Source organism: Cheilinus undulatus, linkage group 11 (genome assembly GCF_018320785.1).
Source record: "Cheilinus undulatus linkage group 11, ASM1832078v1, whole genome shotgun sequence".
In the NCBI taxonomy this organism is placed as follows: domain Eukaryota; kingdom Metazoa; phylum Chordata; class Actinopteri; order Labriformes; family Labridae; genus Cheilinus; species Cheilinus undulatus.
The window spans coordinates 28,351,129-28,376,560 of record NC_054875.1 but is presented as its reverse complement, the minus strand read 5'-3'; the positions used below and the strand labels follow the sequence as shown (position 1 = coordinate 28,376,560).

The 25,432-nt window shown below is 37.7% G+C and overlaps 2 protein-coding genes across 6 annotated transcripts in view; one reads left to right on the top strand and one right to left on the bottom strand.

The window, feature by feature from the left end:
• LOC121517481 (cyclin-dependent kinase 17-like) overlaps positions 1–20,360 on the top strand; it is a 70,745-nt gene extending 50,385 nt beyond the window's left edge. For 3 of the 5 annotated variants that reach the window (XM_041799285.1, XM_041799288.1, XM_041799287.1), the window contains 13 exons: positions 6,027–6,083; positions 6,182–6,296; positions 6,547–6,641; positions 6,789–6,851; positions 8,123–8,246; positions 9,030–9,150; positions 11,212–11,309; positions 11,400–11,505; positions 13,037–13,079; positions 13,195–13,285; positions 13,365–13,442; positions 16,490–16,611; positions 17,838–20,360. In XM_041799285.1, coding sequence (XP_041655219.1) covers positions 6,027–6,083; positions 6,182–6,296; positions 6,547–6,641; positions 6,789–6,851; positions 8,123–8,246; positions 9,030–9,150; positions 11,212–11,309; positions 11,400–11,505; positions 13,037–13,079; positions 13,195–13,285; positions 13,365–13,442; positions 16,490–16,593 — 1,095 coding nt within the window. In that variant the 3' untranslated portion in view covers positions 16,594–16,611; positions 17,838–20,360. The remainder of the gene's footprint in view (positions 1–6,026; positions 6,084–6,181; positions 6,297–6,546; positions 6,642–6,788; positions 6,852–8,122; positions 8,247–9,029; positions 9,151–11,211; positions 11,310–11,399; positions 11,506–13,036; positions 13,080–13,194; positions 13,286–13,364; positions 13,443–16,489; positions 16,612–17,837) is intronic. The other 2 variants (XM_041799286.1, XM_041799289.1) reach the window with 1 other exon arrangement.
• Positions 20,361–22,143: 1,783 nt separating this feature from the next.
• Positions 22,144–24,797, bottom strand: parapinopsina (parapinopsin a). The gene is made up of 5 exons (XM_041798743.1): positions 24,482–24,797; positions 23,012–23,102; positions 22,701–22,938; positions 22,384–22,626; positions 22,144–22,284 (listed from the first exon to the last, which is right to left on the bottom strand). The coding sequence occupies exons 1-5, from the start codon at positions 24,795–24,797 to the stop codon at positions 22,144–22,146; spliced, it is 1,029 nt and encodes a 342-aa protein (XP_041654677.1).
• Between the last annotated feature and the right edge of the window lie 635 nt (positions 24,798–25,432).

Genomic DNA, 25,432 nt, shown 5'->3' with positions numbered 1-25,432 from the left:
TTTCCTTTGTTTTACAGTCTCCTCACTAAGCCTAGAAGTCACACATGTTTTATTCCTGGTGTGGGGTCCATGTGTGTGTGTTTTTGAATGTCTGTATGTGCCACTGTGCTTGTGTTTTGCTCATGAGAGCGACTCCCCTGCCAAAAGAGCAGCCGAGCTCAGCAGCAGCTCCTGACAGCCCCTGTCACACACTCAGACATGAGAGCAGGGCGTGTGTGTTTATGTGTGTGCAGGGTGAGAGTGTTTGCATCCAAACATAGGCTGCATGTCACATCACAAATGCTCTCTGGCTGTCAAGTGCTCACAGTCATATGCATAAAGCACAGGCACCTGCAAATACCCCAAAAAACATGCTGCCTCTGCAGATTTTAAATCATTTTTTTTATTAACAGTAAATAATCAGATTTTATTTTAGAAGCTGATACATTCATACAGTTATTTCTGTGAATTACTAATGCAAATTGTAAATCATGCACACCCATGCATACACACTTGTTTCCGTATAAGTGTGTCATCTTGTGCCTGATCTTGTTCTCATGTCGGCTTTTAGGCATGCCTTTAAAGAGATCACATGCTTCATCAGCTAACTTGGTCACTGGAGACCCTCCCCCTCACTCACGCTGAACATTTGCCTGGCATTCATATCAGCATCACTGTGGGATGGGCCTGCTCAACATTGAGAGGGATGGTTGTGTTCAAAGAGATGAGCAATGAATAACATGGCTGGAACAGAAAGACAGACAGAAGATAGTGTAATAAACGGCTGATGCGATATCTTCTATTTCCTCGATATGAAAAATGCACAAAGTTAACTGAATGGCGGCAGGGTTGGATAGAGTATAAGCAGTTAACTTCAATCAAACTATAACAAGTTTGATCATTTTAAACTTGAAGTCTATTTTCTATTGTAATAACTATATAAAGTGGGATAGATATACTAGAATTAAACAATCCATGTTAGCTGTAGTTACTGTTACACCTGTCTGCAGAATGACTGGCATGGTAACAGTATTTCAGATATTAACTCAAAAAGTAAACTATAAGTATCGGTATATTTACAACCAATATACAGCAGCTTTACCTAAATATCAGCTGTATGTTTGAGAAATTTTGAACTTTATCAGCTAAAATATTGTTTTCCTGTACATTCTTGAACTTCAGAGTGTGTTTTAAAGACTGAACTTTCTATGTTATCCTGAAACTTCAAACGCTTTTTCAAGGAGGTAACAATTTTTTCGTTCACCCTTAAACTTCAAAGTGTAATTTAGATACTCGGCTTTGTTTCTTTGTTCAACTTTTAACTTCAAAGTGTGCATTAAGGACTGAACTTTATTTCTTTTTTTCTTCTTTGAACCTCAAAATGAGTTTGAAGGACTGAACTTTCTTCTTTTTTTCTCCTTGAACTTCAAAATGTGTTTAAAGGACTGAGCTTTTTTTATTGTTCATTTTTAAACTTCAAACAGTTTTTTGAGGACTGAATGTAATTTCTTTGTTCATCCTTGAACTCTAAAGTATGCTTGAAGGACTGAATTTTGTTTTTTTGTTCATCCTTGAACTTTAAAGTGTGTTTAAAGGACTGAAATAGTAGATATGAACTGCATATATCAGTATTAGGGCTGTCAACATTAACGCATTAACATTTGTGAGTAATCTTGAAACCTTAACACGTTAAAAAAATAATAATGCAATTAATCATATGACTAAGTTTGACCACAAACTGCTCCCGTAGTCCTCCAGCGCAGATGTTAATGTGCCAGGGGGTGACGAGGGGACAGGCAGGTCAAACACAGCCAGCAGTGATGAGTGAGGAGACAGACTCATGTCTGCTTAATGGCAATTTTCTTTTTAAAAAGCTGGCAAATGTAAGTAAAGATAAAACCAAAACTGTGGTACATGCTGCAGTGATGAACTGTCTTTATACTGAAGCACAACAGGTCCTAAGTACCACCATCAGGCAAAGCACATTTTTGTGATTGTTAGCAAAGATGCTAACAACACCAAAGACAGTTTTCTTCTTCAGCTGCTCAGATAAATGCTGAAAAGTGCTCAAAAACTTCAGCAAGTCCTGTTTGTTAACAATATTAATCCAGTGTAGAAATCCGTGCTGGGATTGGCAAAATTTAAGTTAATTAGCAAACTGTACGAGCTGAAGACGGAAAAGATGATGCATTTAGGTGATCTCAGTAAATTAGACAACTGTATTCTATAAATTATGATGTGTTGAAATAGTTTTTGATGAGAAAATTCAATAAATACAGTTGTGAATATGTGTTTATAATTGAGGGATATACAATAGATGTGACAGACTGAATCATCAATGTGCTGTACATAGAATTAAAGGAATAAAAGTAAAGCACTTGACAATAACAGCCTTTAAAAATATAAAAACATAAAAAATATACCTGAACTTTTTAAAAAGATGCTGTGATTACTCATGATTAATCACACAGTAGTGATGTGATTAACTTTCTTAACCTTTTTAATCGAGTAACAGAACTGATCAGTATCAAAATTGGGAACAATTGAGATAATTGTGTAAATACCAACATAACGGATATTGGCAAAAATCTAATATCGTGTGTCCCTAACTTAATTGGCTCTGATTGCATTAAGGGTAGCTGACAGTGTTAATTTAGGCAGCTATTTTTTAATTTTATTGGTCTTTAAATGAAATACATTTTAGTTTTAGACACATTTTAGTCATTTCTATCCTTTTTAGTTTTAGTATAGTTTAACTTGACAAAAACTCAAAACATTTAAGTCTAGTTTTAGTTCATAAAAAGCCCTCCATTTTAATCTTTACTTTTAGTCCAAGCATTTATTTTCTTGCCTAAATCTTGTACCAAACCATGGTAGTGTGTTCTCTGCACTCTGCCAAACCTGGGGTCCCTGCTCTCTACAGCTGAGAGGCAGAATAACTATAGATGCACTGTTTTTTGACAGGTTTACCACCAGTAAACTAAATTGCATTTTAGTCTAGTTTTTGTCAGTTTTAGTCATCAAAGATCTATTTTGTGTTAGTCTAGTTATTGTCATGGAAAAAAAGGCTGTCGACAAACAGTTTTAGTCAACGAAATTAACACTGGTAGCTGATGGCTAGCTTGCTTTTCATCTGCTTTAAGTGGCGTGTTTCCACAACACTTTGCTTATTGTATGCCTGTAAACAGCAAAACTAGATAAATAAGAAAATGGCTCTCAAGAAGAGGCCAGGTTCTATCGTTCACCTGAAAGAGCCAGTGCCTAAAGCTGACTTGATTGTGGACATCACACCACTACAGCTCATTAGTCACCTTAAACTGAGTTATCATTTCAATCTAATTAGATTTATACAAGATATGTTTGCCAAACAGTGCATCAAAATGAAAGAGAAAAGCTGTTCATCTCAGTGCAAACAATGGCACATCATGTTTTTCCATCACTACTGATGTTGCACAAGGATGAAGTTTGTTTCGCCCAATCAGCGGACATCAGTGGGCCTTTCTCCACTCTTTAAGGTCCGATAGGTCCTCAAGGTTCCTAAACACAAAAAAGGATGATATGGGTCAGTTATTTTGGTACCTCTCCCAAATTTTTGCAGCTGACAGGTAAATTATTGCCTGCTATACCTAACTAAACTGACAGTTAAGATGGAAACGCTGCTAACAGTGCAAAGGCACAGGCATTCTAACCAGGCCTCTATTCTACAATGAACATGTACACTTTTTAAATTAAAAAAGCATTGTTTGCCTATGTGAAAAGATTCCATATTGATTGGTATAACTCATATTTTGTGATGTTTATTTTGAATGCTTGTATTGCTTTATCCCTAAAACTGCAGCCCTAATTGAGATAGAAGAACATTTCTGACAGAGGGAGGGATAAACAGTGTCAAGCCTGTGGGTATCACAGCTTGACATAGCTACATCCATCTAAAATTCATGACACTGAGACCCAAGGGCCACATACATTATGCAGTAAAACCTTTATTAACTGAATTCAGAATTAATTCCAGTTTTTATATCACATATGTAGAGACTCTAAAGTATGCTTGCTCGATATCTGTGGGAATGTTTAGAAGTAATTAATGAAGCCCCATCATAAAATCTGCAGTGGAAGATATTTTGTGTTCTTTGTTATACTCGCTGTTATTACAGTGGCTTCAAAATGTAATTACACCCCTGTGAAAATGCTTAATTTCTGTGTTATAGGAAAATGGGGCACATAAATCATTTTTAAAGTGTATCAACCCACTATCTGGCTAGATCTAGTTGTTTTTCAGTTGAATAGATATGTTATAGTTCACATTAAAGGCTGAAAAAGTTCTGAAAATACATATATATTGGTTTAATATTTTAAATGAGGGTTTGTAGACTTTAGAACTGCTGTACATTTAAGTTAGTCAAGAAGAGAGTCATGTAGAGAAATAACATGTTTTATTATGTGACCTCTTTATTATGATGCCAGAAGCATAGTAATGAAACAGGCAAATTCAGAATTATTAAAGGTACAGTGTGTAAAATTGGGACTATCAACATCTAACAGTCAATTCTGGAGTGTGATGCTCATTTCTCTGGTGATAACTGTGGGAACCAGTGAAGTTTAAAAATCAATACATGCTTAACTGTTATTTGGTTCCTTCTATGGTGCCATAGAAACAGGCAAAATGCAAAAATCCAAGATGGCAGCGTCCTTGGAGGGGACCCTCCCTATGTATGAATAAAAGGCTTATTCTGAGTTAATTTAAAACATAAATTTAGAAAATGTGTTATCAGATGTCAACACTAATTTAGATCAATCTACTTATAAATGTTATGTTTCATTTTAACCAAGCTTGTTTTGCTAAATGCTAATAGGCTAAATATTACACACTGCACCTTTAAACAAGAATAAAATGGTCCAGTCTGTTAGTAGCTTAAAGCTCCTGTGAGGAATTTTTAGCTTGTCAGAAAAAGGCTGAAATAAATGCCCATGCCTCTTCATGAACCGCAAAAGCGAATCTGTCCATCAGCATAAAGACTGACTATTTCTATACTGTCATTTTTGATCCCTGAGACTTTTTCCGAGGGGTAGGTGTCACACAATGAGATTATGAAACAGCCTTTGTTTATATTTGTCACAGCAAAGAATCACAGTGAAGGCTATGTTTGACAGGATGAGATTCTCATCAGGAAACACAACTTACACTTTTGAGACTAGCGGAAGAAAAGAAGTAGCACTTTGTCCATAGAGGACGCCAAAATCAACGTGAACTAAAGTTCATTCAGGAACACTTGTTATACATTTAATCATTTTATTACAAAATGGTTGTACAACTTTACTTGGCAAAAAAGGCTCGGCTAAAAAAATGCTCCCTGGGTTAGTCAAGCAGCATGCTTTGACTTTCAAGGGAACACATGGCTAGAAACCCCCATATGGATAGATACATTTATCACAATGCATATTGAGCACAGTACAATTAGTTAATCTGAATATGGGGCGCAACAAGTTGTATGCCATAAAGGAGGAGGCTGGGGTGGAGGAGGTTAAACTTTGCCAGCAGTAGCAGCATGATGTATCAGCATTAATGCAAGCAGGGATTAGTAAGAAGAACGTCATATTTAACACCGCTGTGTTGAGAGAAAGAGCTGTGATTGGCTGTGGAATCTGGAAGGCAAGTTATGCTTTCAAAATCAACCATTCACAACTTAATGTTTATTTTTTTTTTAATGAGATGTAGAGCTGCATCAGCTTCACAAAGTGTTGTAGGGATGTTCAGTAATTCTCTTGGTAAGCCAAGCTAATGCCTTAGCATCAACACATAAACACAGAAAGAGAAAATCCAGGCCTGGTGAATCAGAGCCCTGCAGTTGTGGGTCAAATGTCAATGACAGCATTACTGAAATCTGAGCTAAAAGCCTTTAGTTGGCTCTGGAGATTAGCCTAAAGATGTTGCTGCACCCTAGCTTGACCTGCAATCATGCTGTTGAAAAATAAAAATCTGGCTTAGTGTTAATGTGAATTGAGTGCATACACAGCTTCCTTAACTGTCTTTTTTCTGTCTTCTCTAGTCTGAAATCGGCTTTGGGAAACTTGAGACCTACATCAAACTGGACAAACTGGGGGAGGTGAGTTCATTAAGAGCATCAGACGCACTGACAAACAAATGAACTGCCCACATCCTCTGTTTGCTTCAAATGCACTGACATATTCTCCGTGCCTGCAGGGGACCTATGCTACAGTGTTCAAGGGGCGAAGCAAGTTAACAGACAACTTAGTAGCTTTGAAAGAGATCCGACTGGAGCATGAAGAGGGGGCACCCTGCACGGCCATCAGAGAAGGTACTGAATCATCTTAAATCATGCATTCAGAGGAAATCATCATCATATATTTAGCAGAAGGGTTTTATAGGTCACCAACACAGGACAGTATTGTCGACAGCTTGCAGGGTTTTGTTTTTGTAGTGAAACACAGCAGTTGCTCATCCTTATGGCCTGTAGCTTCCTGAGCTGCGGGTGAACTACAAGCTGTTTCAGTTCTCACACGTTGTCTGTGTTTGACTGACAGACTCTGATATGTCTCCCTCTTCAGTGTCTCTACTGAAAGACTTGAAGCATGCCAATATTGTCACTCTCCATGACATCATCCACACTGACAAGTGCCTGACTCTCGTGTTTGAGTATCTGGTGAGTGTCTGTGCTCTTGTATGTTTATTTTCTGCCTTTAGACCATGTGTAATATACTAACCTAGACTTCTTTCTTTCTTTTTCCTTCTATATTTCTCATCCCTTCTTTTTTTCTACTTTGTCTCTCTTTTCATCCTCTCCCATCAGGAGAAGGATCTGAAGCAGTACATGGATGACTGTGGGAGCATCATGAGTGTTCATAATGTCAAGGTACTACAAAGTAGTGCAATCACTACTGTTTAAAGTAAGACTACTGATGGTCAGCAGATTTTAGGTAATCAAAATTTCTGTTGACTAGTTGGCTTTTGTTATTAAAACACGTAGTTAATTTTTACGGACAAATATTGATGATGGGATTCTAACTCAAAAGGCCACCCATAAAGGGGGACAAAGGGGGGGCTTTCTGGGGCCCAGCCAAACGAGGGTCAGCAATCATGGTCAATAGTAAGGTTAATCTTTGATGACCATATTCTGTATTTAACTGGAATAATAACACTTGTTACAGCAACTAAAATGATTTTTATTTATTTTTGTTGTATAATTATATAGCATTATTGAAATATAAATGATCTTTTCTTAAAATACATTATCTTTTTATTTGTTATGTACCGTAAAAACAATGTGGATGGTCACATTGACTCTAACTTTTGGGAAGTAATGTCACACTTCATAGCAAAGCCACGATGTGCACAAACATCATGATGCCTGAAAATAAAGGAAATCAGACAATATCGAGGTTCAGAAAATTAAATAATTGCAAAAAAAGGCAGACATTGGCAGAATGGGTTAAGGTTGCAAAGGCTGGCAGAAATGAGTGGGGAAAAGGGTAAAAACAAGGTTAAATGAGAAAAAAGGGGATAGAAGCAGTAGATATGGGCTTCAAAAGGCAAAAATGGTTGAAAAAGTTTGTAAAGTGGTTAAAAAATGGCAACAATGTGTTAAAAGTGGCAAACAAAATGTTGGCTAAATTAAATAAAAGGGCTAAAGTAGCTTAAATGGCATAGAAGCAGCAAATATGGGCTACAAGAAGGCCAAAAGAGTGGAAAATGGTGGTAAAAAGTGGCAAGACTTGGTTAACAGTGGCAAGGAATAGTGGCTAAAGTAATTAAAAATGGTTAAAGTATCAAAAATGGGTTAAAATAGGCAAAGTGGGGAAACAAATGTGGCAAAAATTGACTGAAACAGCCATGAAAAGTGATTTAAAAGTGGCAAAAATGGGTTAACAGTGGCAAAGAGTGTTGGCTAAAAGTAATAAAGAAGGGTTAAAGTAGCAAAAATAGGACAGGAGCAGCAAATATGTGCCAAAATAGAAAATGGTGAAAAGTGGTTAAAAAGTAGCAAAAATTGGCTAAGAGTCACAAAATTTGATGGCTAAAATGGTGAAAGGGTTAAACACAACTGGAGAGGGCCCAATTTCTGGGTTTTTCTTTGTGGGCGGGCCTGATAACTCAAACTTAAATCCCCTTTGCTTTCCACCGCAGATATTTCTCTTCCAGCTGTTGCGGGGTCTGGCCTACTGCCATAGAAGGAAGGTCCTCCACAGAGACCTCAAACCTCAGAACCTGCTCATCAATGAAAAAGGAGAGCTCAAACTGGCTGACTTTGGTATGTCAACACTTATGTCAGTAAAAGTAAAACTATTGCCATAAAACTTCTTGAATTGGATAATATGTGAAAAAAAATGTTGAAGCCGCTCTTTTTGACTTAATGCCCAGTATTCTTCTATTAATTACTATAATTTTCATTTCAAATGTTCAAAGCTGGCATGAAAAGAGGGATTAGCACATCCACCATACTGAGCTAATTAACATAGCACTGACACAATAACACATTCAGCTGCTTTACTGAGATAATAAAATCATTTTCTTTAAGCCTGCTCACCAGTTTTCTTAGAGCTCATATGTACACACCATTTGTACTTGTGCCTTATGGCATTTAAGTGGTTAGTTACAGAAAGTTTTATTTGTTTTTTAGGATTTAAAACAAAAATACCATAAAACAGAAAAACATTTTAAAACGCCTCACTGGTGGCCTCTAGTGGCCATACAGTTTCTCAGACCCAAGCAGACAGCATGCAGTATTATGAAAAAGAATAATCATCCAACACTGCCCTCTTCAGGTTGTCTCCATAACATGACATACAGTTGCACAAACTCATCTATACTGTTAAAAAGCTCTGTGTTTGGCAGCCAAAACAGGCATTTGAATTCCTTATCTACTAACATGAAATATCATTGTGCAGTTTTTCATACGTGCAGATTGAGTAAGTCAAATGCAGAATGTGGTCTTAAATGAAAAAAAAAAACATTCTACACCAAAATACCCAAAGTAAATCATTATAAAGTTTAATTTCCATCAAACTGTGCCATTTATTTTTCTTAATTTAAGGATTGGCACGAGCCAAGTCTGTTCCTACGAAGACCTACTCCAATGAGGTTGTAACATTATGGTACCGACCGCCGGATGTGCTGTTAGGGTCCACTGAGTACTCGACACCCATCGATATGTGGTGAGTAAACACGCATCCACAGCAACACACACAGGTTCATAGGAAAACATGATGCCACCTCTGGTCTGTTCCTGCATGCATTTTTCTACATTTTTTAATCTTTATAATTATATTTACGTAACATATAAGTTCGCACAATTTGTTCTGTTTTGTCACTGTATGTGATAAAACTCAAAGTTTTTAAAACACAAAGAATGGAGAGGGTTTTGGGTTGAAAATTGATACCTTGTATCTCCATTTTTCATGATTTTATTTTTGTACATAAATGAATGCTATTCGCCACCCTTTACATCTGTCAGTGGGTGTTAACCAATTTCAAAGCAATAAAAAAGCGTCAAAAGGATGCTGACTATGACCATTTAGTGTTACATTATTTGAAAAATACAGCTTTTTTTTTTTTGTATTTTTAAGCCTTGTATCCATTTGGTTCAGTTTGGGCTCAGTTTTGCAATTCTTTGAATTTCCACTGTCAAACCGATCGATATCCTTACTTTTTTGGCACCAATCTATTGGGGTGAAGCACATACATATCTGACCCTAAAGGGTGGAGCTAGACTCACTGAAGTCCACTGATAGGACAAAAGAATCTTTACTTCCTGTTTACAATGGTAAATATAGAAGAACACAGAAGAAGACATGTTTGTACCAAGGTTTTAATAGTTAACTAAAACTAAATAACTAAAACTAAAATGTAAAAATCATTTCAGTTAACTGAAACAAAATTAAAACTAAGCTTTCCATAAACAAACAAACTAATACCATTTTGTGTGCTTACAAAACTGTATCAAAAGAAATAGAAGGAGCAACAAAATATCCTTAGTTTTAGTCCTTAATAGCAGCAAACTGACTGATATGAATACCCAAGCTTTTAGCGTTTAGCTTTTTTATGTTTAGTCACCCCTTAACATGTGTCTGGGAAAAAAACCTAACACTAAAACCAATAAAAATTAAATTACATAAAGCATTTTTGCAAAATTAAAACCAAACTAAACTAAATTAACAAAACAGCTGTACAAAAACTAAACTAACAAACTAATAGTATGCAGAAATAAAACTAAACTAAAACAAAGCATTTTTTTAAAGAAAAACTAATACAACAAAATTAAAATGAAGTATTTTTAAGAACAAAAACGAATCAGTAAAACGTATTAAAACTAACTGAAATGGAAAGCAGAAAGGGAAAAAAATAGAAATAAAAACGACTGACAAAACTATTGTTACCTTGGTTTGTATTGAGCAGAACAGCTTTTCTCAATCTTTTTGTCTTAAATATGCTTTTAATAACCTGACACACCAGATGGATTTGTTTCACAAACGTGCTATATAAATAAAGTAATGGGCATATCCATCTGCTATTCAAGGTTATGCTTCTAAAGGATTGGGATAATATACCATGTAGTAAATTGTGGGGGTACAAACAACACATTTCTGAAAGCCATCTCTTTCATATGAAGGACAGATGCTGGCTCCTGGTTGAGAGCTGGTTTCCTTTTTGTTGTTTAATAGATCAAAAAAAACTGAAATTTTACTGAATGGAGAGCTGTTTGGAAGCTGAAAGGCCGGCTCTCATTACTGAAGTGAAGCAAATGATCCAGATCTCTACAAAGAGCTAGAATTCCCATCGCTACAAATGAGGCTGGATGGATGCAATCAGGATTTACTGAAACATACCAAACACTACTAAACTAAACCAGACTACTTGGTAGAAATGCACTGTGGTGCATTGTATGCTATTTTGATGAAGATTGTAGCACTTCATTATTATTATCATGATAACACAACATTTAGGGACATTTCACCTCAAGTTTGCACATGCACATGCAACTATGTCTACTATTTCATACTGTTTTATTTCTATACACCTGAGCACAGCTACAGGATACACTCTGAGGTAAAGTGTGAATGCCTTTCATCATTCACAACACTATGGCTGTGTTGCCACGTGGTTCACAAGACATTATAAGGAGAATGTTAATGTCAAAAATCCCCCATAAAGATAGTACATCGCTGTATTTTTCACAGTTTTTTCACTTGTTCTTTCCATTTCTGTCCTTTATCCAGGGGTGTTGGCTGCATCTTCTATGAAATGATCACTGGCAGACCTCTCTTCCCTGGTTCCACTGTGGAGGATGAGCTTCACTTGATATTTCGTATTCTTGGTGAGAAAAAAAACAGCAAAACCTGTATGAATATTTGATTCATGATGCATACACATCAAACATAATTTACTGATTCTTTCTCTTCAACAGGTACCCCCACAGAAGAGACTTGGCCTGGAATCACAACCAGTGAGGAGTTCAAGACGTACAATTTCCCCCAGTACAACGCAGAGCCCCTCGTCAACCATGCACCAAGGTTCGTACATTTTTGTGTGCCCAGCTGTGGCTGCAACAATACCGTTGGTCTACAGCAGTGATATCCAACGTGTGGCTCTTCAGCCACATGTGGCTCTTTTGTTAGGATTTGTGGCTCTTTTATGTCTTAATTTCAAATATTATTCCCATAGAAAACCTTAAAAAAGGGAAACTTCGATCGACAATTTTTCCATAGCAAGTCACATTAAACAGTTTGTTTCTAACACTTATACAGTAGGCTCTGATTGTCAAAATTATTGTCATCCTTTATTTTTTGTCTGTATGTTTTCATTGTCCTTATTTGCAATTTTTTGCCTCCCTTTTCAGTTTTTTGCCACTTTTAATCATTTTTTGCTGCTTTTAGCCCATTTTTGCTTCTATGTTTTTGCCCCTTCTTACCAGTCTTTGCCTCTTTAATCCTGCTTTTTCCCTATATTTGCAATTTTTTGCCACTTTTTGCCCATTTTAGCTGCCTTTTGCCATTAAATGCCACTTTTTTGCCCATTTTTGCCACTCTTTGCTAACCTGGCACACTAGATAGATTTGTTTCACACATCCATCTGGTAAACCACTCATACACAGCATTTGGGAAAAGGCAGAGCCTTTGAAAAAACACTCGGAGGGTGATTGGATGAACGTTCTGTCTGTCTCATTTTTGCCACTCTTTGCCCATTTAAGCCAATTTTCACACGTTTTCACACGTGTCTATTTTGCTTCTTTTCACCTATTTTTATGCCACATTTTTGCTGCTTTTGACCATTTTTGCCAGCTTTAACTTGTTTTTATAGCCACTATAGCCATTTTTTCACCACTTTTCACCACTTAGATTGTGGCTCATGCAAAGCTATGTTTCAACAATTTGGCTCTTTGGTTGAGCAGGGTTGAATAACACTGGTCTACAGTTTTCGCATGTGTTTTAAGGATTTGGAGAATCCAAGGAACAGGTTTTTGTTGCTGTAATTTAGTGGCTAATAAATGCAAACTGGTGAAACAGCTGGAACTGCTGCACATTCAGACACAATGAATTTTCATAAAAGCTGCAAAAGTCAAAGTGCAACAATTGATACGAGTGAAAACTGTAGAAAATGTGCTGGAAAAATGAAAAAAATGCGAGCAAAGAAAACTGTAAAAAAGAACATATCTGGTCATCACAACAATAGTGCAACTTGCCTTTAGGTGGAAGTTAACTGGACACTAGATCATCTCCTAATGCACTTTAGACTTTTCTCTCTGTTGTTTTTATTGAATTTAGAAGAAGCACACTTGAGGCACCATAAAAAATGAGATGCTTATTCAAAATTTGTTATGGTCCTAGCGATTCTTATCTTAATGTAAAGTTGACATTTCTGTATGTATATTTATAGAATTTCACATTCATTTGAAGCTGAAGGAAAGCATTTACTTCTTTGTAAAATTGCTGGATGCACTCACACCACATCTTATCCAGGCATTTGACAACAACAGAACTCAATTTTGACATTCTGTCTCCCTCCCCTCATTCATCTCTTCTTTTCTTGGTTTCTGCAACACAGGATAGACAGCGACGGTCATGATTTGCTTGCAATGCTCCTACAGGTAACAGAGGTTTCACTTAAAGAATAACACTTTATATATTTGTAGTGTCAATGCATTAAATAGACAACTAATAACTTCATTCTAATATCTCCTTTTTATCTGTATATGTCTATAGTTTGAGGCTAAGAAGCGGGTTTCAGCAGAGGATGCTCTCAGACAATCATATTTCAGAAGCCTCGGGGAGGAAGTCCAAACACTGGCTGACAGTGAGTAAAAACTCATGCCATGTCATTTTTACATTTGTAGCTTCCAAACACTGCCTCACTAACCATCTGTTGTTTTCAGCTGCATCCATCTTCTCTGTAAAAGGCATTCAGCTACAGAAGGATCCAGGGAAGAGGTCCTCCGTCTACCCAGAGTCAGGTAAGTTTTCATCTGCATGAGAGAAACAATAGAGAGGGTAGGGGTGGGCATCAGAGGCAGAAATGAGGAATTTCAGAAGGAAAATGATAGAGATTAGGTCCTGCTCCCTGTTCTCTTCCTTCACTTTCTCTCTCTGTTCCTTCCAAACCCTTTGCTTTATGTTGTCTTTCATGTCACTGTGTGTTATACATGTCACACACAGTCTAATGACAAATTAATGATTGAAATACTCAAAGATAAAAAAAACTCCCAGACAATATTAAAACCAGCTACTAAAATACTCTTAAAATCTAGCACTTTAAAGTCCAACAGAGATCGGCTGCACTATAAAACAAATATCACAGGGGTCTCCGGCCTTTTTCATTTACTTGAAAAATTAAACTTGCATTGATTCCAGTGAAATATCAAAACAAAAGTTTTATGGAAAGTTACTATGGCCTTGAGTGTAGTGGTGCTCCAGTTGAGACATGATTATTAGGCGCACGTGAACGCCTTACTGTGATGTGTGCTGTGATTGGTTAGCTTCAGGTGTTTGCAAACTTAACATGAGAGTCACTTTTTAATGACAGCTGATTCACCTGTCCTATTATTTTGAATGGAGGTGGAAAGATGTGCATTCATTGTCGCTGGATTTTTTTAGACACTTGTTAGTGTGCATATAAATTTTTTTGATTCCTCTAAAGCATCAAGTTTTGTTTTCCATTTCGTCTTCTTTGACCAGACTGAGCGGCCGGTCATCCTCTCTTTATATCAAATGAATAATTCTGACATTTAAAAAAATCAAATGAAGAGGAACGGGACAATTTCCCTCTTCACTGTAGTTGTAACTATAATTATCATTGTCACCTTCGGCTGCAAGTCACCAGTTAACATGGTCACTCTTTAAACTGTAACACTGGTAGCTTGCAGGATGGTTATGTGTTGGAGACCCCTGCTTTGTTTCAGTTGTTCTTCTATGTTGTGTAAAAGCGAGGAAGAAGATGTTTTTTTCATCTGTACTCAAGCTAACACACTAACTTGTTTGTGTTTTTTAGTAAGAGTTAATATAAATATTCTTGTCCCCTTTGGTGAGCTGTAAACTTAGCATCTAGCACACTCTGCTTAAAAACGTGTTTTGTATTACATTATTTATCTGCATTCAAACTAGCATGCTATTGGCAAACACATGGCTTTGCTAGTTTTGATAAATAGGGGTAGCCAAATACTTTCTAGCATAATAGTCCTGTCAGAAAGAGCTTCTCTTCATGCTAGCATCAGCATTTTGCTCAAACTTTATAAAACTGCTAGTATTGATGCAATAATAATAATAACAATAATCTTTAGTTAAAGATACATTTCAATACAGAGTTATAAAGTACTTCACAAGCAATAGAGACAACAACTCGGGTAAAACATCAGTAAAATCAGGCAGCAAAGTGGGTACAGGTAAAAAAAAAAGATAAAAACATGTTTAGCTCAAATAAAATGAGGTAAATGAAAGCAGTTAGAACCCAAGTAAAATCAGGAAAGGCTCTTCGATAAAAGTATGTCTGAAGAAGAGATTTGAAAGCTGTCACTGACTCGGCGAATCAGATTTCCTCAGGCACTGTGTTCCTGGTTGAAAATGCCCTGTCCCCTTTAGTTCTTAGCCGGGCCCTGTCTGCTCCGAGGTTGTCAAAATTAGATCTTCATTTAAAAAAAAAAAAAAAAAAAAAATTTAGAAACATAATGTACAATGGCATAGTAGTGCCAACCTTAAAGATTAAAAAAAGAGACTGTTAATTTTTGAGAAAAAAAAATTTGAGATTATACAGTTGTGTATTCATAAGAAACTAAACTCAGAATTTCTGAGTCATAAATGTTGACATTATGAACTATAAAGTCATGAATGTACGACATTGTAAAGTCAAAAATATATGAGAAACCAAACTGAAAAACAGTGTTTGGAAAGCTCCAATTTACAGAAATGTCTCTTTTGGGTCTTTTGGGTCTGGCACTTCCTTGCTGATCAGTCCCAGTAAGAAGAATAATTTAATTAGGCTCTCATCTGCAAGACTTGTGTAGGAAAAAAGCTTAATCTTGTGTGATTTTCTTCCACACTGTTATTTATTTTTTTTATTCATAATCTTAAATATTCTAAGTTTTGGTTCATGTAAATTAACGACTTGTAAAGTACTTTTTTCCCTCCTAAATTTACGACTTCTTAAACTTCCGAATTTTTATTTTTTTTCCTAAAAGATGAACAGATCCTCTATAAAATGTGTATTTTTTGGAATGACCTTAACACACCATGGTTATAATGGATAGTTTGGGCTATAGAACAAGTGCATGTAGGCCTACTTTGTCAATGAAAACAATAGAAATTGATGTTTAATTTTTCCAATTGGGTACTAGGGGGTCTAAGCCCTTCTAACATAGGAGTAGGGGGAGCCTAAAAAATAAAGGTTGGGAACCACTGATGTAGACAGTTGTTTTAGTAGCTAACAAATGGCATGACTTTATAACACGCTCAAAATAGCATTTTTGAATGTTGAGTGAACAAATATTCGTGCAAACAATCAGAGATAGGTTGAATGAAAAATGTAGCATAGCATGAGTGTTTAAAGTGTGTCAGGTTTAACTTTCAGTCTTGTCTTCAGAGAGAAAAGAATACAGAAATATTCTCAACAGTCACATCCTAAAGATGCTAACTCTTCAATCTTAAAGAAATCAAATCAAGAAGGACAGCCAACCATTAAGACAAAGTTTAGGTCCTGGTAGTGTTTTTATTTTGTCCATTTAACATTTACATACCTGATGCGCTTCTGTTGCATTTGCTTAGATGTACGTCAGTGTTTCTGTCTCGGTCAGTCCGTGTGTCTCTTTTCTTCCTGCTTTCGCTGCCTCTCCGTTATCTCTTTCTGATAAACTGTCCTTTCTCTTTCTTGGTACCCATGCCCTCTCCTTCCACAATGTTCATCTTTTCCTTAATCCCTTCTATCTCCTTTGTGTGCCCTGCTCCTAACTCTGGAACACCTCAAAACTCCCTCCACCTTTTCCCCCCACCTTTCTCACCTTACCCTAAAAAGCGATGGCCCATAAGCTAGGCTCTGCACCCTCGCAGTACTTCCAGAGAGAAGCAGCCAATCCCAGGGCTCAGAGTCACAATCTCTCCTCCACTTCCACTGGCTGAGTGGCCCCTATCCTTCTGGTAAATACGCTCTCTTTCATTCTGTCGGTCTTCAGTCTATCCCTGATGTCTTTTCTGGTATAACACTTTTTATTTCAAGCAATCCTACTCCATGTACAGCTTCTCTCTTCACTTTGCCTGAAACTAAAGCAGCACATTGTTTGTTCCATGTTTAAACGCTCTTATCCTTCGGTTTGTGTTTTTCTTTAACTTTTTTATGTTGTTATGTCCTCTCCTTCTCCTCTGTCTTGCTCCTGACTGGCTTCATCTCAGTTTTCACTTACCTAGTCTTACTTTTTCTCTGAGTCTCTCTCACTGATTATTTCAGGGATGAAAAGGGGCAGCTAGACTATTAAGTCATAAAAGAAGAAACATGCGATCAGAAAACAGGGATGGAGTCATTTTTCCTTTTCATTTGCAGTCCTGTTTAGGTTTCTTCAGCGAGAGATCTAGCCTTTTTGTTGTCTGTAAGTCAGAGTTTGATTTGGGGTGTATTTGATTGGTTGGTTGTGTGTTTTTATGTTTTTCTCAGCATAGATATGTGTTTATTTTACTGCTGTGTTTTTTGTATTTATAATTCAGAACCAACAATATGAGATCACACAGTTTCAGGAACTATTAGATCTATTTTTGGGGGGCTGTGGTACCAAATACTGCCACAGTAAATAGCCCATCTGTTCACATCTGTCAAAACTTTAAATGCAAATAGTTGTATAGTCATTATAGTACAGTTATATTATTTTTGCAAATCAATCATTCCTAACTGTGAGCCAGATTTTTTACCTCTTTCCATCACTTCCAGTCCTCACTAATGCTCTTGTGACTGATGGAAGAAAATCCTTGCTAACAGGATTAAAATCCTAAAAGAGAAGAGGAGGTGTTATCAGCTTATTAATGCATGAATACGATGTTCAACAATCATACCGGGGTTTGCATGTCTAAAGCCTACAACAAAAGTTGACAGACAATAATCCACACATGATAAAGGAATGATTAATGTCTTTAAGTATTTAAAATGTAAAAAAAATTGCTGTTGTTGTTAATTATCAGTGCATTGAGGTGTTCACTATTAAAATGTGCAGTGCTTTTACCATGTAAACTTTTATTCTGCTTGCATGACGTGAGATTTGCAGGACTGCGGTGACTGGTTTTTGTGGCTCAGTGAGAGTCCATCTATTTCAAAACTCTCTCTCTCTCTCTCTCTCTCTCTCTCTCTCTCTCTCTCTCTCTTGCTCTCTCTCTCTCAGCCCAGGGGAAGAGCAGGAGGCAGAGTGTGCTGTTTTAGTGCTGGCGGCAGGGGCGCTGAGCTGAGGAGGACGGTGACACGTGGACTTGTCCTGTCAGACATACATTCACTGACCCTGCCACACACACTACTGAATGGCGGGACACACACTCTGCCACATTTACACACACACACACACTGAAGAAGAAAAAACACACACAGGACAACAGCTGAAGAACTCACACTTAACGAAAAAAAGAACAGAAGACTCGACTTGATAAAAAAAAACTGAGACGTTCGTGATGCTGGAAGAAAAGTGGGAGAGTACCAGAAGATTCTCCTTGCTGCTACTACCACTGCTGTCCAGAAGAGGGCAGCATTTAGGATGTCAGCTGTTTGTGAACTTGCTGTATCAGTGAGCTGTGAGGAAGAAGGAGTGGACACGAAAGAGAGAGCAAACCTTTCACTTTCTCCTGCGCCTTTCTTTTCTTTTTGTTTCAGACTTTTGCTGTACATAAAGAGACTGAGATGTAGGACTCTGCCTTGTCATAACACGCCTCAGCCTGAATCCAAACTTTTGCACCTCAAACCCTAAACCCTCGCCTAACCTGATGGCCCTTTACGACATGATCTTTAAAAAAAAAAGAAAAAGACACTATCTCTCTTTCTCTCTCTCTTTCTCTCTCTCTCTCTCTCTTACTCTCTTACTATCAGCTTCTCTTTCCACACATGAACACCGAAGTTTCACTTGAAAAGTTTGTAGATCAAAGGAGTTTACAATGATTAAACTTTAGCACCTTAGTGTCCGGTAGAGGTCAGGGTGGCTTTCATTACTTTACCTCATCAGTCACTCATGCAGAGAAGGATGTGAAGTACACGCTTCATATCAAAAAGAAACCCAAAAAAGAGAATCAAGTGGTTTTGATTTGTTCCTACTCTTGAAACCCCCGTAAACTAGTGATACACTACTATTGCATTCATCACACACTGTAAAAAACACTCACTGCAAGATGCTTAAGTTTCGGTACACATGAAGAACAAACTGCAAGGACAGAGAGGTAAAGAAAGTGTACAAATCCTCACCTGCTTATCTTAGACACCCCCTTTCCTCTTTTGCCTTGACTCAGAAGTCGTCATTGATTTGTTGTGTAATGTACAGCTGTCCATGTTCTCTTTTGCACCTGCTTTTACCTCCTTAGATCATGATCCTTGCACCTGTCCTCTCCAACACCATGTGCATTTATTTTTACTTTTTTATGTTTGAATCTGTACATATGATCATACTTTTTACTTGCAAGAAGCAAAGATAATTCCAGGATGCTGTTCTCAGTCTTCGCCGTGTTCCCCAAGCAGAACGGTGGCGATTGGGGACGTGTTGCACATTCCTTGAGCTCAGGACTTTTTGCTTGTGTTGTTTGTGAGGTACAGCAGGTTTTGTTTGTCTCCCCTGTGTGGCAGAGTGAGTCAAACATGGGGGGGGGGGGGGGCTGTAAGTGAAGATTAGGAAGAGCACTCAGCATCATTTCTGTATCGTCATTCATTCCCTGTTGATTTGACATCATATTGCTGTTCAGTGACTACCTTAATCATGTCTCTATCTGTCATCTAATCAAGCATGTTTGTGAATTGAACGTAGTTCAAAATGTCAGTTGGTTTGTGAAATAGCTGCAGCTGGAAAACAGGTAATAATATGACTTTGATAACACATTAACCATAATGGCTCCTTAGTAAGTCTGAAGACTGTACCTTAGATAAGATAAAAATACCACAGATAGTTTGTATGAAAATCCAAGCTGTAAACAATTAAGTCTTACTGGGTGCTGAAACACAGCAGGACTGCAGTGTTGTTTCCTGCTGTTATTGCCCCAGGCTGCCAGAAACAACAGGACCAAAGTCCATCCTCCAAGCACCAAGTGTTCAAGCACACAAACTGTTTCCCTCACCATGTCCACATGTACTGTTTCTACGAGTCTGTATGAGTTTTCTGTTCCTTAGACACAGACCTCAGACCACTTCTCCTACAACTGCTTCAGAATGGGTGAAGTAATCCCTGGTCTTTGTCTGTCAGAAGGACTATTTCTCTATCCAGAGTGTGACAGTACAATATGTAGCATGTACATAGACGATCCCTCACTCTGTATATACGTATGAAAATGTACAGGTTTGATACAGCTATTCACACTCTGGCTTTTCTTGTGTTTCTTTTCTTTACTGAAAGTCATAGCAATATTTCTGTAATCAATAAAGCCAAGGTAACAGGATGGGAATGATTGCATTTGTTTAGTAGAAATGACTGTGAATGATCAAACTGTGAGACTTGACAAAATCAATGACAGGTTATTTTTTCTTGCTGTTTATCATGCTGAATCCAAAAGGCTGATGTGAAGTATGATGTTGGAATGGAGTATAACACACTGATTAATTTGATTTTTATCAATGAAAGCCATAAAAAGGTCATATATGGGTGATCAAGGTCTGTTTGTGTGCAGGGGACTGTGTACTATGTTTGAGAACAGACCTTTTGAAGTAAAGGGGATGTGTACACCTGATAAAAATAAAATTAAAAAAAATTGTCCATATTTTTTGTCATAAATCGTTTTAAAGCATTGCTCATTAGAGCTTAGATAGGACCTGAAGGGGAGCAAACTGAAGCGGAAAAACAGCAATTTTGGAGTAATACAAAATCTATACATATTTGTGATTTTGTATTGTTTCCAGTTTCAAACCAGTATACCCAAGAAGAGCTCTGAGAGGTATGAATCACAACTGGAACAACAGTGAGGTTCCCAAGTGTAGACATACATTCAGACAGACAGAAAGAGACAGACAGCTCTCCAATTATAGTAGTAAGATTGTTATTATTTATTATTATTATTTACCTTTTACTAACATTAGTGCAGCTAATGCCCTTGTTACATGTTTGAAACAAATTTGAATCAATGAATCCTTTGCCACACCTAGTCTTATCTAGAACCAGCAGTAATATTTGGTACAGCCTGTGATACATTTAACATGAGACAAAAAGTGGGAAAAAAACACAAAATGAAATCAACACAGAAAACATCCTACTATCTCCTGATTTAAAAAAAATTAGAAATAAAAATTAACACAACATACAATGCAGATTAAAATGTGTACTTTTTAGAGTGATTTATCATATTAATGATTTATTAAGTGTGCTGCCACTTTGTTTTTGATAAAATGCGTGCTCAATAGTTACTTGCACTAAATCCTGACTCATGTTCATCAGTGAGGGATAACAGACTAGCTCACGCAAACACAGGAAGGGACGTTGTTGTCGGTAGGGGTGGGAATCACAGCGTACCTCATGATACGATACGATACAATCCACAATATGATATTATCAAGATACAGCGATACAGCGATAATCTATATATTGCAAGAAAATTGTATAATGACACAAAACAAAATATGTCTAACTAGAGAATACAAAATAGTTGTGAAACAGTCAAATGCTAACTTGACATGCCAGATTGATTTGTTTCACACATCCATCAGGTAAACCTCTCATACACCGTGTTTGGGAAAGGGCAGAGCCTTTGAAAAAAACTTGGAGGGTGATTGGATGAACGTTCTGTCACATCTTTACGGGCCAATCAGATCAACAAAACGTGACATCGTAGCCCCTACCAAGGCGTAAACTCCAGACAGAACAGGAAAACCCGAACAATGGCAACTGTAGACATGTCAGTGCACCACTTTTGTTGTTTTTGGAAAGAAAACAACTCACTGCTGTTCTTTGTTCTTTTAATGAAGAAATGTCATCAAGTTCTGATAAAACTGATGCTAATCCATCCACGCTTATGTCTTCCACCATAATTGCACCAGCCTCTTGTCGCTGCTTGCTTACGTCACAACTCTGTCACACCAGATAGTACTCGTCACTGATTGGTCGTGTCACTTTCTAACCGGGCCCAAACTGTTCAGATGGGTGCTTTGCAAGATCGATTCGCCAGTGAGAAACAAGGTAACAGGCGTATCCATCTGCTTTGCAAGGTTATTAGTTGGCTGCACTGTGTATTTTTGTTTCATGCTGGCTGTAACGGACATGACACATCAGAAAATTTTAGATTTTTTTGTGTTGGAAAGGGGTGCTAACCTCCCACATGAGGTCATGAGGGAAAAATCTGAGAATGTCTTTTTCAGCACACAAATCCTGAAGAAAAGATTATTGCATAATATGTTCCCTTAAATATAAATGACAGAGAATGCTCTTGTACAACAGATTTTTTCTGCTTTAAGTCTTCGTCCATGGAAATCTGGTGTAATTAAAAGCCGTGATGATGATTCTTTCTGGCAATCACGCTTTATTCTTTTAAAGATTCTTTAGGTGAAACTTTTTGACTCTTGTTGACTGAGGCGACTGTGGTCTCGCCTTCAGAAATCTGTAAATCTGAGGCCCAAGGGTTCCATCCACACAACACAGTGGGAACAGCATATCCTCGAAACTGGAAGCACAAACGGTAAAATTATACATAATCACAATTAAATAAAAGTGTATTATTTCTTCTTTTTCTGTGTGGGTAGATGCAAAATTAAAACAATACCTGTCTGTTCATGAAGATATATATGATGGGATTGTAGACAGTGCTGCTCTTAGCCAAGTAAACGGGTATTGTGGCAATAATGGGGTCAATATACAGACTGGAGTCCAGGATGACAGCCAGGGCCATGGCAGCATATGGCAGCCAGGTCACTAGAAAGGCCAACACCATCACCACCACCATACGCGCCACCTGTGTCTCCACCCGGTTTGTACTGCTGGCCTCAGAAACCTGCAGCTTCGTCACCTATGAAACCAAAACACAAAGATTTAATTTTCAAGCCAGTGCAAACAACATTTTCCAACATTTCTACAACTCACCTGACGGAGGGTCCACAGGAGTCGAGAGTAGGACACTATGATGATGGAGAATGGAATAACAAAGCACAGGAAGAAGTATAAGACGATGTATGACATGTTCCCAACATCCCGACTGTACCAGTTGGGGGCACAGGAGGTCTGGACACCTTCCAGTTCATAACTTCCCCAGCCGAACAACGGGGGAGTGTTCCACACAAAGGACCAGACCCAGGACAATGTCACCCCTGCAACTGCATGTCTGAGGACAGTGTAGAAGGCGTCATATGGTGGGCAAGGATTCATAAGTAAAATGTTGATGGTTATTACTGTACCTGGTCTGAAACAGGACAGCACCCATGGGATAACACACCACCAGGTAGCGCTCAACAGAGATGACTCCTATGGTGCACAGGCTTGCTATACCTGTGAGAAAGAAGTATGAAATATACATTGTTTTATTAATTTATACATTTTTTTTACTTTGCACTAATTAATGTTGAATATATTCAGAGCAGGAAATTAGCAAAGCACAAATCCATGCTTGAATACATTAATACACCTCAACTTTACTACATTTAAAAGGGAAATATTAATACTTTTACTATCGTTAGTATGACTGTTACTTACCATACTAATATTTATTTCCTTGAGGCACTCTGTGGCTGATTTACTCCTGGTCCTCTGTGGCACTCTTTGACCTCCATTCTGATTCTATGGATATGACTCAGCCTACACTCAATCAGTCCTGATCTGATTGAGCCCCTCAGCACAATCTGAATTGAATGCTATCTGATGGATATGGTATAATTTTATAAAAACAAACAATAACAAATCACAATTTTGCTCCTGGCTGTCCATTGAGCCCCTTATTATTTGCGATTTCCATAGAACCCCTGGCAGTTAGTATAAGAACCCACCCCTCCATTGCTCTGTTGATCCTGGGCAAAGTTGATCATCGTATTTTGCTCTATGCAGATGATATTGTCTTGTTTTTTCCAACCCTGAGGAATCCCTCCCCCCAGTACTTAAACTCATTACAACTTCTGGTGCATTATCTGGCTATACTATAAATATGGAAAAGAGTGGGTTTATGCCTCTTAAAGGAGACTTTAGCCCAGACTTTATGAAAAGCCCACCTTTTCACATTGCTACTGATAAAATCAAATATTTTTAGGATTAGATATTCCCAAAATCCTAGATTAAGTTAAAAACTGAATTATGTAAATATGGTGGAAAAACCTGAGGCCAATATTGAGACCTGGATACTGTTACCCTTATCTATGATAGGTCTAGTGAACACAATTAAAATAGTGGTGCTCCCCAGCTTTCTTTATCTCTTTCAGAATTTACCCATAGTCCTACCCAAAGCCTTTTTTAAACTCTTAGATTCCACTGTTTTACCCTTTGTGTGGAAATTCAAAGTACATTGTACCCCTAAAAAGCATATAATTTAGCCAAAATCAGCCGGTGGTCTTGGTCTCCCTAACTTTCAATACTATTGTTGGCCTGCAAATTCTAGAGCGCTTGTATATTGGAAGAATGCTTATCCAGACCTTGTCAATCCTACAATCCCTTCTTGGCTTGCAACTGAACAGGATCTATGCCAAATCTCTCTTCCAGCTCTCCTCTTTTCACAAATTCACATTTTTTTGTCTGAAACACAGTATCAAGTGGAATAAAATTAATTATGGATTTGAAATCTTTCAAATCAAAGGTCAAGTGCCGGCTAAAATGGAACCCTTATGGCCCTCATTTTTAAATTTCAACATGAACTTCCCTACTGGAAATGTTGGCTCACTTACCGAAAAAAGCCACAGCAAAGCCCTCTAATGCGCAGCCCACAGGCCCAAGGCTGAAGTATCCCATGGCACTGGTTACTGTGGTGGGGATGCCTCCAAACAAGGCAGAACCCAGGTCACAAATAGCCAAGTTAACCAGAGCATAGCTGAGCGGCTGTCTCAGCTGTCTGTGTCTCACTGTCACCACAATCACTAGGATGTTGAGAATGATCCCGGTTCCGGAAAACACACCCATGATTATGGCCAGAACGGTGTAGCCAGACCGAGAGAGGAGCTCTGTGTTGATGGAGGAGTTTACATGAGGAAGAAGGTGCAACATTTTGCAGATTAAATAAATTTTGAAAAAAATTAGGTGCCACTAGTCTGTGTATGAGCTCTAAACAAATCTTACTAAATTCTTAAATGACTACAATTAAAACCAGAGGTCCATATCATATATTAGAAAAAGGTCAGAAATACAGAAGCTTTCCTCAGTTTAGGAATCCAAAAATAAAAATCAACCAGAGCAGTCTTTCTCTACACATCCTTCATGTTTGCTGCTCTAGTGCAGCTGGAGACAAAAGAAAAGGATGACGAACCATCTTAATAAGCCTGTTCAGAGGAGAGGGGCTCTAAACCATGACATTTAATACTTGAAAAGAAAATCCGTAGATCCGGATTGTGAGGACAATAATTCTGCCTAATATCCTGTAAGACTGCACTTTCCATGATTACTGGCTTCACAGCTGTTCCTGAGTAATGAAGCAGGGAGTCAGTCACACAATATGTATGTAAGGATCAGTTAGATGCATATCTGCTTCACGTCAAAGACAGGAGGTGAGTTTCTAACCTGCATAACCTGCACTGTAATGCACCTTCTAGCCATGCTGTATTCACATTTTTGTACAGAATTTAATATACAGCACAAGAGACTGGCAAGAATGAATGCAGGTATTTTGCTTCAGCTGTCAACCT

Coding starts and splice junctions, on each gene's coding strand:
- parapinopsina (XM_041798743.1), bottom strand. CDS start 24,797: ATGTTGCACCTTCTTCCTCATGTAAACTCCTCCATCAACACAGAGCTC. Junction 23,103..24,481: donor CTTTGCTGTGGCTTTTTTCG/GTAAGTGAGCCA, acceptor TCTTTCTCACAG/GTATAGCAAGCCTGTGCACC. Junction 22,285..22,383: donor ATATCTTCATGAACAGACAG/GTATTGTTTTAA, acceptor TTGTGCTTCCAG/TTTCGAGGATATGCTGTTCC.